Raw genomic sequence first — 12,289 nt, 5'->3', positions numbered from 1 at the left:
AAATGAAAAATCTGACATTACATAGTACAAGACAATATGTTTCTAACAAAGCTAGAACCAGCCTGAGCATGTGCGACCCCCTCAGTGAGGTGGACAAGAAATACAAAATAAAAAAAGAACAAACAGCAGGTGGCGCTAAGCAGATACATTTTATTGAATAGCTCACCGACTATACAAATTTTTTTAAATTACATGCAGTCCCAAAAATATTCAGATCCAGGTGCAGGTTTGAAAAATGTAGTATATTTTTCTTGGCACAAGCCCTTTAACTATTCTTCTGACATGTCAGAAGATACCTCCGCCTAGACTCTTACCTTTCAGGCAAAGATGCAAGATCAATCTTTGTAGTGTCTGAATAGGAAACATAGACAAGAAATAACATTTAAAAAAAGTATATTTTCAATAAAATATTACAATAAGACAAATTGGTATCAGAGCTTTCCCTCTACATACAATGCAGATCACATCAGGAGAGGTGGGGGGTGGAGTCTAATAAGAATACTGCTCTGAGTTACACCCCTACTTAAAAATCTAAGTATATACTGTGAAATTGCTTTAGCTGGCATCCAATAATCCAAAAAGTCTGGTAATTCAGCATGCATTTCTATTAAAGAAAAGCAATATAAATGTAAATAGTTAGGACCTGGAGCAGAAGACTTCCAAATAGGAAGCATTTTCCGTTTTATAAAAGTTAGCATGGCATATATTGCATTATATATAAATATATAAACTAGGCCATCTATCGCTAGATCCTCTACTCTTACTGGTGTCCTTTATATACACCCTTCTATACTCCTCAAATAATCCATAATATTTTATTATCTGGCACCCGCCAGGTCCTATTGATGATGGATTAAAGACATTTTGCTTGGCATGTTTTATTGACTTTATATGCAGAAATCTTTAGTTTCAGGAACAGTAAAAGGGGTTGTCAGTTTTCAGGCAGAAACGAGACAACACTCAGGGCATGAATGATATATTAAAAAAGAATAAAATAAAAATTAACACTTACCTTGCTGATCCAGTGCGGCTGCTCTGTTTCTCCTAGTAGGTCTATGTTAACCTGGCTGCAGTAGCGATGCAACAACACACAACCACTGCAGCCAATCACTGCCCTCAAGCAGTGCACAGATGAGGTCAGTCATTGGCTGCAGTGGTCACGAGTTGTTGACATGGTGTCACTGCTGCAGCCACTGACTGACCTCAGCTGTGCAACGTGACGTCACCACTGCAGACGGGTTAACATAGCCCAGCCAGAAGAAGCGAAACAGCAGCGCAGGACCTGCTAGGTAAGTAAAGGTCTCTTCATGAATCTGGACAACTTCTCCATTTAATTCACATATATCACCGATTCTCTACACATACTTTCATTGCTTGGTGGCCGGCTTGGACTAGTATTGGTTAAGGCTTTCTCCTCGGGTTCAGCGCTGTTGAGCTGGCACAGAACGGCATCCACAATGGGCATCACCATAGCTGCCGTAGAAGTATTACTCAACCACATGGACAACAGAGAGGTGCAGCTCATGAATCCCAGTAAGAGCCTGAGAGACAAAACAAGAAACCAGTACTTAAAAAGGTGTTTAATGTAAAAAAATAAGACATCCTACAGTACATGACAATTTCTTTATAACAAAGCTAGAACCAGCCCTGTACCTCACATGGATCCAGAGATCTCCACATTCATTGCTCTGCTAGATTTATATCGAGCTGACAGCTCAGGGGGCGTGTCTCAGCTCTCCCTATCACAGCTCAGGGGGCGTGTCTCAGCTCTCCCTATCACAGCTCAGGGGGCGTGTCTCAGCTCTCCCTATCACAGCTCAGGGGGCAGTTGAAGGATAAAACAGAGCATGTGCGACCTTCTCAGTGAGCTGGACAAAGAAATAAGAAGAAAAACAAACTGCAGGTGGCGCTAGACAGATACATTTTATTGCACAACTTAGTGGCTATGCTAAATTTTTAATTACATGCAATTAAAAAAAAAAGTATTCAGATCCAGGAGCTGGTTTGAAAACGATAGAATATTTTTCGTAGGACAACATCTTTAAAGAAGTTATTCAGTACAACTAAAAGCGGCTCTCCAGGCTTAGAGAAAAAAAAAAAAAAAGGGGTCTGATTTTCCCCCCATAACAGCACTACTCTTGTCTGAGTAGCCTGCTACCGCAGCTCATTCCCATGAAAGTGAATAAGGCAGAACCTTTTATTCTAAGCCTGGACAACCCATTAGAGTCAGTATTAACCAGATATCAACTGGCATATTTTACACCGTTAGACTACTAGGTCATCAACCCCCCCCCCCCCTTCCCAAATCAGCCGATTGCAGAACACACAGCGCCATATACCGTATAGTGGCCGCGTCTGGTTACTGCAGCTATGCCCCCATTTACTTGTATAGGGCTGAGCTGCTGCAAAGAGCCGCGGCACATGGAGCTGTGCCTGGTTCCAGTGCATGGTGTGCTCTGCCGTCAGCGGATCGGGGGTGAACGCCATTCGGACTCCGCCATTATGGTATGGAGGACATATTCTAAGGATAGGGCGTCAATATCAAAGTCTTGGAAAAAAAACTTTAAGTTCTGCTCCACTTTATTTCAAAGTGGTAGGCTTTTTATGCACCACATTATTCACCTGTGCTGGGCACAAATACGACATGCTGGTTACCAGCTGTGCAATCTATAGCTTCTCCGGCTCACTACGCTCCTCTGTATAAAATGGGGTCAGCTTCTTACTGCAGCGAGACCTGTGGCGCTGTGTTCTGACATTAATCGTAAACTACCACGATGTGGTCAGAGATGGCGTTCCTGCACTTAAGTGATGAAACAGCCTGGAGGACTACAGCAAAAAGCTAGTCACCGCCCCCCCCCCCCCCCCCGTCTGGAGGCAGGAGCCGTGTACACAGCATCAATATTTAATGCTGCATACATAGTGCGGAGCGCATCTGCATAGGCTATATACAGCGCGTCAATACCCAGGTGGCTCTCGGCACTTCACGTTAATTAACGTCTGAACGTGTGAATATTTATCGCCGTAAAATGTCGTCCTGATCGAAGTCTAGGAAAGACAGGAGAACCAGGGCTTGTGAAAGCCATACATAATATCCATGCTGGATCCGTTTATTCAGAAGGATACCAGAAAATCCCAGTGACTTGAAGGGAGCCCTTTACTTTGCAGTCAGGGTTTCGGTATTTGAGAGCAAGAATAGTTCTTACAATCCTTCTTAAAATCAGTGGCACCAGCCCGGTACACCAATGCAAAGTGGACTTAAAGGGGTTTTCTGGGAAAGAGAACCCCTATGCATATGCTCTGCTATGGCACATAAATATAATAGTGGGATGCCCCCTTTTAATCAGGGCGGAGAGCCCCCTACAAAATGTGTCTGTCCATCTAGAGAACCCCCTCCCTCCTTCTCTTTAAGGCGTCTTTACTGAATGCGTCACTGTCACACAAAAGCATCCCCTCAAAGGGTCATTCACACGACCATATGGTCGCCACACTAGCGTTGCAGACCGCAAATAGCGGCCAACAATACATGGACACCGGTCGCATGAACCCCTTATTGCGGTGCGGACCCACTGACTTGAATAGGTCCGCAATATACCGGAAAAAGATAGGACATGTCCTATCATTTGCGGTACAGAAGCACAGACCCGAAAACCTACGGAAGCGCTTTTGAGCGTTTCCGTGGCTTCTGATCCGTGCCTCAGCTGGCAAAAGATCGGCCCTTTCCCATTTTTGGTGGATCGCAGACCCATTCAAGTCAATAGGTATGCATCCGCAGCATGGAGTGCACATGGACAGTGACCATGTATTGCAGACTGCAATATGGGCACCACGGCCATACAGTCGTGTGAATGAGCCCTAAAGGAGTTTCCGGTAAAACAGTTTTTTTTTTTGTTTGTTTGTTTTTAACGAGTTCCTGCAGCATGGTCCCTGAAACAGAAGATGCATACTTACCTGCTCCACGTCGCTCCGTGCTGCCTCCACTCTCTGTATGGTTTACATCCGGTTGCCCATGGGCAAAGTCACAGGCATCTCTCCAGCCAATGACTGGCTTCAGCAGGGATATGCTGCTTGTGTCCACATCACTGCTGAAGTCAGCGATTGGCTGGGCAGATGCATGTGACCATGTCCATAGCCAGCCAGATGTAAACCGTGCAGGGACAGGATGATTGAGAGAGTGGAGGCAGAGAGGACCAGGCAAGTATAAATCTTCTGTTTCAGAGGCCTTTCTGCAGAAAAAAGTTAATGTTAGAGGAAAACCCCTTTAAATTTATCTTATCTGAATGTACTTTCGTATCTAACTTTTTGCTCCCTTAATCTTTACTTTACCTCCCATATACGCAGTTAAGAGGATAGCCAAAAACACCTGAAGACAACCCGTCACCTCTCCTGATATGTCTGTTTTAGGGTCTATGCACACGTCCGCATGAATGGGTCTGCATCCGTTTCGCAATTTTGCGGACCCATTCATTTCAATAGGGCCACAAAAGATGTGCTGTCCGCATCCGTAGTTCCGTTCCGCAGCCCCGCAAAAAATATAGAGCATATCCTATTCTTGTCCGCAGCCACGGACAAGAATAGGCATTTCTTCCATAGTGCCGGCCATGTCCGGTCTGCAAAATACTGAATGTACATGGCTGGTGTCAGCGTTTTGCGGCTCTGCAATTTGCAATTGTAATAACAATTCTGGAGCATTTATTCTTATGACTCTATGGTGTGCCAGTCGTTTCATTACTTCTAGCAGGAATAATAATGAATTTTTAGCAGTTTGCAATGAAGGTCCAGCTGGGTGTTACCAGTTGTGGATGTTTCCCTGCACAGTCTGACATTATCTGATAAGTGCTGCCAGTGTCAAACTGTGCAGGGACACAACCCCAACTGGTAACACCCAGCTGGACCTTCATTGCAGATTGTTAGGAATAATATAACAGGTCCTCTTTAACTATGAGTGGATCACAATAAAATCACTTTTATAAGCTTTAAGAAAAGTGCCATTGCTCGCACGATGAATAAGACAACATCAGGGCAGCCGCTTATCTCCCCACTAGAAGCAGCGATGCTGTGTGCAGTAGGCCGGCGTACAGTTCCCACATTGGGATCATCAGCCTGTAACATGACACTGGTGCAGGTGACGTCTTACCCCCGGTTATTGGTGGACACCCACGTGAGACCCCTGCACAGATTACCACAGATAGGGCCATATGGAACTGCAATTAAATGCCCAGAGCCACAAAACACATTGCAGATTTGAAAAGCTTTTCATTTTCCTCTCTCCTGAGAAATCATTAAATGCCCATTTCGGGAAAATGTTGCAGATCATCAAAAGCAAAGAACCTTTTTTATTTTTGCTAGGCTGGCGCCGCAGACAGAGAAAAATCTATATTTCTCTGCAGGTCTTGTGGATGCAAACACTGGCTTTGCACTTCGCCCTCTGTAAATACCTGGACATTTAAAGAGATTTACAAGGTTAGAGGGAAGAAAAAAAAAAAAAAAAAAAAAAAAAAAAAAAGGGGGGGGGATGCTAACCCCTTACCCCCCAAAGCAACAGCACCAACATAGTGTCTTACTGCAGCAAGACACTGGACTGCAAATATAATATATATTTTATAATTGCACTCCTGTGTCTTACTGCAGCTCGTTCCCAAATCAAGTGAATGGGATATGGCTGCAATACCAGACACAGACACTGCCTATGTTGGTGCTGTTGCTTTGAAGGGGAGGGGGGGGGGGGGGTAGCAGACCCTTCTTTTTTCCCCTAACCCTGTAAATCCCTTTAAATGTCCGGTATTTACAGAGGGTGAAGTGCAAAGCCAGTGTTTACATCCACAAAACCTGCATAGAAATAGATTTTTTTCTCCGTCTGCGGCGCCAGCCTAGCAAAAATAAAAAAGGTTCTTTGCTTTTGATGATCTACAACATTTTCCCGAAATGGGCATTTAATGATTTCTTTTTTAATTTTAAGAAGAAAAAAAAAGAAAAAAAAAAGAAAAAATGTTTTTTTCTACAGGTAAATTCACACAGACTTTTTGGGCGCAGTTTTGGAGGACAATTTTCGAGCTAAAGTCAGAAGTGGATCCATCCTTCCTTTAATATTTCCCATTTCTGGATTAAAAAAGAAATGGGAAATATTAAAGAAAGGATGGATCCACTTCTGGCTTGGGCTGAAAAACCTGCAACAAAAGGTCTATTCACACGAGCATATTGAAATGCGTCAGTTTCTGGCTCTGGATTATACACAGATTCCTGATGATATACCATCAGTATTGCTTCAGGATTTCATCCAGATTTACTTGCGTATTCTTTCCTCCCTGCATGAATGTACTCCCATAGACAGCAATGTGCATATTTGGAAACAAATACACACAAAACTCGGACATGCTGCGGATTTCAAATACTGATAGAAATTATTCAGCCATCTATTCATTAGCAGCAGATTCCAGTACATACAATCCGAGCCATATACAGATTGCAAATACGCGTGTGTGAACTTACTCTTAGGGCTAATACACATGACCGTATGAATTTTGCGGTCCACAAAACACGGATCCGCAAACAAAAAACGCAGGAAGCTGTAAGTGTATTACAGTGAGTATTTCACTTAAAGCCAATGCATTACAATACAGAAGTATTGAAATGCATTGTACAGGGGATCAGACCCATTTTTTGGTCACCTTCCCTCACAAAAAGTGTAATACCAAGCGATCAAAAAGTCCTATGTACCCCAAAATGGTACCAATTAAACTGCCATCTCATCCTGCAAAAAATGAGATCCTACCCAAGACAAAAAAAAAAAAAAAATAACATTTACAAAATGATGCCAACATAAAGCGGACATGGGGAATGATGACGGAAATATTTTCTCAGGCATTACCAGCTGTTTCAAAAAAGGTAGAGAAATTAAAATGTAGAGAATTTTTATTTTTTTTTATAAATAAAAAAGGGAAAAGAAATTTACTCAAATTTACCACGGTTGTGAAGTACAATGTGTCACGAGTAAACAGTCTCAGAATGGCCTGGATAAGTAAAAGTGTTCCAAAAGTTATTACCACCAGTGGTGGATTACAATAGGGACGTTCGGGTCGGCAGCCCCGGGCCCAGCACCGCTGGGGGGCCCCAACGCTGACCCGAACGCCCACATACTGCGGCATTGCTCCCTGTCCAGTCGCCGATCACCGCCATAGGCTTCAGGCCTTGTAGGCCTGAGGCCTATGTGGTAGTGAAATCCCGGCGCAGGCGTGCGTGATGACGTCATCGCGGGCCTGTGCCGGGACGCAGCACTGTGACGCGCCTGACTCATCCCGCCCTCCTCTGCGAGCAAGCGCCTGGCCCTGGACATAGGTGAGTATTTGTCTTTTCATTTTTTGTTCATTTTTTTTATTTCATGTGCCTACTTTGGGGGGGGGGGGGGGGGGGACACAGGAGGACATATTAGGGAAGATAAATCGAGTACATGGGGGGAATGTGGGGGCTGTATGGGGCCAAATTATTATGGGAGGGAATACTATGGGGGGCAAATTACTAGATGGGGCAGTGTGGGGGCAAATTGCTGTGTGGGGGCAAATTATTATGGCAGGGAATACTATGTGGGGGCAAATTATTATGAGAGGGACTACTATGTGGGGGAAAATTACTAGATGGGGCAATGTGGGGGCAAATTATTATGGGAGGGACTACTATGTGGGGGCAAATTTCTATATGGGGCAGTGTGGGGAAAACTATTGTGTGGGGGTAATTGCCATGTGGGGACAGTGTGAGGAAATTGCTATGTGGGCACAAATTACTATATGGGGCAGTGTGGGGGCAAATTACTATGTGGGGGCAGTGTGAGGGAAACTATTGTGTGTGGGGGCAGTGTGGGGGAAATTGCCATGTGGGGACAGTGTGGGGTAATTTCTATGTGGGGACAGTGTGGGGAAATTGCTATGTGGGAAAATTGCTAAGTGGGGGCAAATTACTATGTGGGGCAGTGTGGGGAAATTGCTATGTGGGAACAGTGTGGTGGAAATTACTATGTGGGGGCAAACTACTATATGGGGGCAGTTTAGGGGAAATTACTGTGTGGGGGCAAATTACTATGGGGGGATTACTATGTGGGGGCAGTGTGGTGGAAATTACTATATGGGGGGTGTTGCTATTGGGGAGGCACTGTAGGGGCAATTCTATTATTTCTGGGGACACTATACAGGGATTATTACCTGGAGCACAATATAGGGTGTTATTATTACTGGGGGGCACTCTAGGGGACATTATAGCTGCTGTGGACACTATAGGAACATTTGGGTTAATTTATCAAACTGATGTAATGCAAAACTGGCTTAGTTGCCCATAGCAGCCAATCAGATGCCACCTTTCATATTTGACAGCTCTTTTGGAAATCCAGTTCTACTTTACACCAGTTTGATAAATTACCCCAATTATGTCTATTAGGGTCACTATTTTTTTTTAGCAGTATAGTTCCTGGGGCATTGGGGAGCACAACGGGCACAGTATTGGGGGTGGCAGCAGGATGACACTGTGGGGACACCAGGATGAGGAGGTTGATGGAAAAATTTAGAATTCTAACGGTGTCTGTGTTACAAACTGTAGAGACGAGATGCGGCTGAAAGAATTTGCCATGGTGGTCTGGGTCAAATGGAGGAGAAGAGGAAAGAGAAGATCTACATGACAGGAGATGTCACTGGATGTAAGAGGTATGTGGTGCTGTATTCTCCTCCATGTCTTTTTTATTACAATTATATGTATTTTTAATTTGGCGACCAGATTTTTCAGTTTAGGATCTAATTTGGGGTATTTTTTTTAGTCTGAAGATGTCATATGGCCTAAGAAGAGACTGTGGCGCCCATGAAGCACCGCAGCCTCTTCATACAAAAAAATAAATAAACTAAAATGGAGGGTGGGGGCCCAAGTTGGGTGGACAGCCCCGGGCCTATCATGCACTTAATCCGCCCCTGATTACCACATAAAGTGACATGTCAGATTTGCAAAAAATGGCCTGGGCAGGAAGGTGAAGACTGGCCCGGGGTAGAAAGGGTTAAATTGATCAGCACAAGATGGCAAATGAAAACCTTCTTCATTCCTATAACCCAGCCATTTTGATTTCTTGCTTATGGAGCACTGGGTTTAACTAGTTCCAATACCGGATTAGCAGAAAATACCGAACAGTCCTGCATGGCTAGTGGTCACCACTAAGGTATAGCACAATCAGGTCACCGTTAATTAAAGGGGGTCGTCTCATCTCGCCAGGAGGTCAGGAAGCAGGGTGGCAGTAGCCCCCATTGCAGTCCATGGGCGGTACAGAGTAGCTTAATGTGCTACACTCTTTCCATAGCTCCCATGCACTGCAATGGGCGCTACTGAAACAGCGCAGTGCCAGCCTGGTGATCGGGGTTTAGCCTAGCCCTGGTAACTGCGAGATGAGACAACCCCTTTAACCTAGCGGCTCAGTCTCCCAATGTGACAGTAACAAGGGTCTATGACTAGGGCACAGATCATGGCTCCTCGAGTCCTCACATCGCAGAGCTGTGTATGACACTGGTCACTCAAGGTCACCTGTAACATATCTCAGCTTCATGGTACTTTCAGAGAGTGCGACACACAAGAGAACAGGATGTGGAGGTTTGCTGCAGCCACGTTTACGTTTTGGTGTAGTCACACTTTACCCATGTAATAGTACCCCCCCCCCCCCCCCATCAGTAACGGAAGTAGCATCCATGGCGTTTAAAGGGCACCCGTCCCCTCTCCTGACAACTATCATTTAGTACAGGCATGTCCAAACTGCGGCCCTCTGGCTGTTGCAAAACTACAACTCCCAGCATGCCCTAATAGCTGTAAGCTATACAGGCATGCTGGGAGTTGTAGTTTTGGAACAGCTGGAGGGCCACAGTTTGGACATGCCTGATTTAGTAGCTACTTGCATCCCCATGTAACAATTCTGGAGCATCTACTCTTCTGACTATGCTGTGCCATCCCTCTGTTATTCCTGATAGAAGTTCACAAATTAATTGCTAGTAATCTGCAGTAAAGTCTTACCGGTTGGGGACGTGTGGGCAGAGGCACACTGAGAAGGCGAAAGCCTAGCCCTGTCAAAGGGATGGCAGTGGAAAGGGCCAGAGCTATGGTGCACTGAGCGAATAGGGCCCAGCCACAGAGGATTTTCTCTGGATTGCAGTATTGGTTCTGGCAGGCAGCCCCATCAGGCTGGGTGTACACTTTAAAAGGTGAATTTGGGACTGACAGACTTCGTGTAACATTTTTATGAGGTGCCACCACTAGAGGGAGCTATTTCATACGACTGCAGTTTGCTCCAAAGCACCCCTTAGTGGTGGCTGAAGAAACCCATCATTTTACATCTACGCAGGGGATTGGAAGTTCTGTCAGAAACACTGAGCACTGACTGCTATTTAGGCCTCATGCACACGACCGTTGTTGTGTTCCGTTCCGCAAAATGGGGTTCCATTGTTCCGTGATCCGTTTCCGTTTTTGTTTCCGTGTGTCTTCCTTTATTTTTGGAGGATCACCAGACATGAAGGAAAGTAAAAAAAAAAAAAAGTCTAAGACAGGTTTGCCATGCAAATGATAGGAAAAAAATGGACGCGGACGACAATCTTGTGTGCCTCCGCATTTTTTAACGGTCCTATTGACTTAAATGGGTCCGCAAACCGTTTTCCGCGAAAATAATAGGACAGGTTATATTTTTTTGACGGACTGGAACCACGGATCACGGACGCGGATGGCAAACGGTGCATGAGCCGAGTTTTTAACGGACACGAAAAACGTCACAACGGACACGGAATAAAACAACGGTCGTCTGCATGAGGCCAAAGACATACTAAAAATGTACAAAATGCTTTAAAAGATGGGGCACAAAAAGGTGGAGGTTCACTTTAAAGGGGTCCTCTCACTTCCACAAATGGCATTTATCCTGTAGAGAAAGTGAATACCAGGCACTCCCTAATGTATTGCGATTCTCCATATTCCCTCCTTTGCTGGCTTCATTCATTTTTCCATCACGGTAGACACTACTCGTTTTCATGAGCACCACGGATACAAAGGTAGTCAGGACGGGTGCTGCGATTGCGTTATGTCCGCTCCCACAGTCCCGGCCACCACAGACACCGTCACTTTTACCTGTAGTGTGCAAGCACGACCACCGATGCTCGATTACAGGGTGGTCATAGCCCCCGGAAATGAGAAGTGTATAATGTCATGGAAAAAAAAATTAAAAAATAATATGGATGAAGCCAGCAAAGGAGGCAATATGGACAATCACAATACATTAGTAAGTGTCTTGTATTAACGTTCTCTACATGATAAATGCTATTTGCAGAAGTGAGAGGACCCCTTTAAGGGCACTTTACATAAAGGTCTTCTCCTCAAAGCAGAACCATCTTCATTATCAGATTTCTGTTGCATTAAAGTTTAAAGCCAGATAGCGGGTACAGGAGATTTCACAGAATGATAGGTATCTAACTTCCGTTACAGATGTCACTGACTGCATTTAAAAAAAATTATGAGTTTTACTGTCAAGGTACTAAATGCTCGTTCTCGGGAGGAGAAGACATAACTCCTGGCATAAGAGATTAAAAAAAACGAAAACATAATAATAGTCACATTATTTTCACTGCCAGGAAGTCAAAATACTGAAGTGCAGGAGACTTCAAGGGCTGTTCCAGTTGGCGTCCAGATTTGAATGCAATGTCTATGACACTAGAGATCTATCGTTTCCCTTGCTTAGCTACAGAAGTGCACAGACCGTCGCAGGTCAGACCCTCTATCCAGTGCACTCAGGACATACCTCTAATTAGCCAACCTATGGCAACGTTGGCAAGAAGAGGAAACCGACGGATGACAGTGGAATCCGCCTGCAGAGCTGGTCTGTTACCATGTAAGTATATCGGTCTGCACCGAAGCTGCGGACACCAAACGATGGGTGAATCTTAATTAAAACCATTTGCCAAGTTGCTTCTTTTTAGATGCACTGGAACAATATAATGAATTTGGTTGCCCCTTTAACCCCTTCACTGTCTGGGATATGTGTAATACACTACAATGTTAAACACCTGCCCCAACTGGAATATTACAGCCAGTGATTAGATCATACTCTATGAAAGACCAGGATTACTCCCCATTTTTAAGACTTGCGCCTCTCCTAGTCAGATTTTAGCCACAAACCTGGCTATGTAGTCAGTTTTTTGTAGGAAATGGTAAAGGGCTGTTCCTATCCCAGACATTCAAGACTCATAAACATGACTGCATCCAATCCGCATTTTCTGTCGACCCCTTCATTTCTAGGGGG

General features: G+C 44.6%; 1 protein-coding gene across 1 annotated transcript in view; it reads right to left on the bottom strand.

The window, feature by feature from the left end:
* Positions 1 to 12,289, bottom strand: part of LOC122920482 (solute carrier family 13 member 1-like) — a 51,323-nt gene that overhangs the window by 22,030 nt on the left and 17,004 nt on the right. Inside the window, exons 4-5 of the mRNA XM_044270011.1 lie at positions 1,366 to 1,541; positions 315 to 351 (exon numbers count right to left, since the gene is read on the bottom strand). Of these exons, the coding sequence (XP_044125946.1) occupies positions 315 to 351; positions 1,366 to 1,541 (213 nt within the window). The remainder of the gene's footprint in view (positions 1 to 314; positions 352 to 1,365; positions 1,542 to 12,289) is intronic.

The sequence above is a fragment of the Bufo gargarizans genome, chromosome 10, assembly GCF_014858855.1.
Source record: "Bufo gargarizans isolate SCDJY-AF-19 chromosome 10, ASM1485885v1, whole genome shotgun sequence".
NCBI classification, from domain to species: domain Eukaryota; kingdom Metazoa; phylum Chordata; class Amphibia; order Anura; family Bufonidae; genus Bufo; species Bufo gargarizans.
This window is presented reverse-complemented; position numbering and strand designations above follow the sequence as displayed.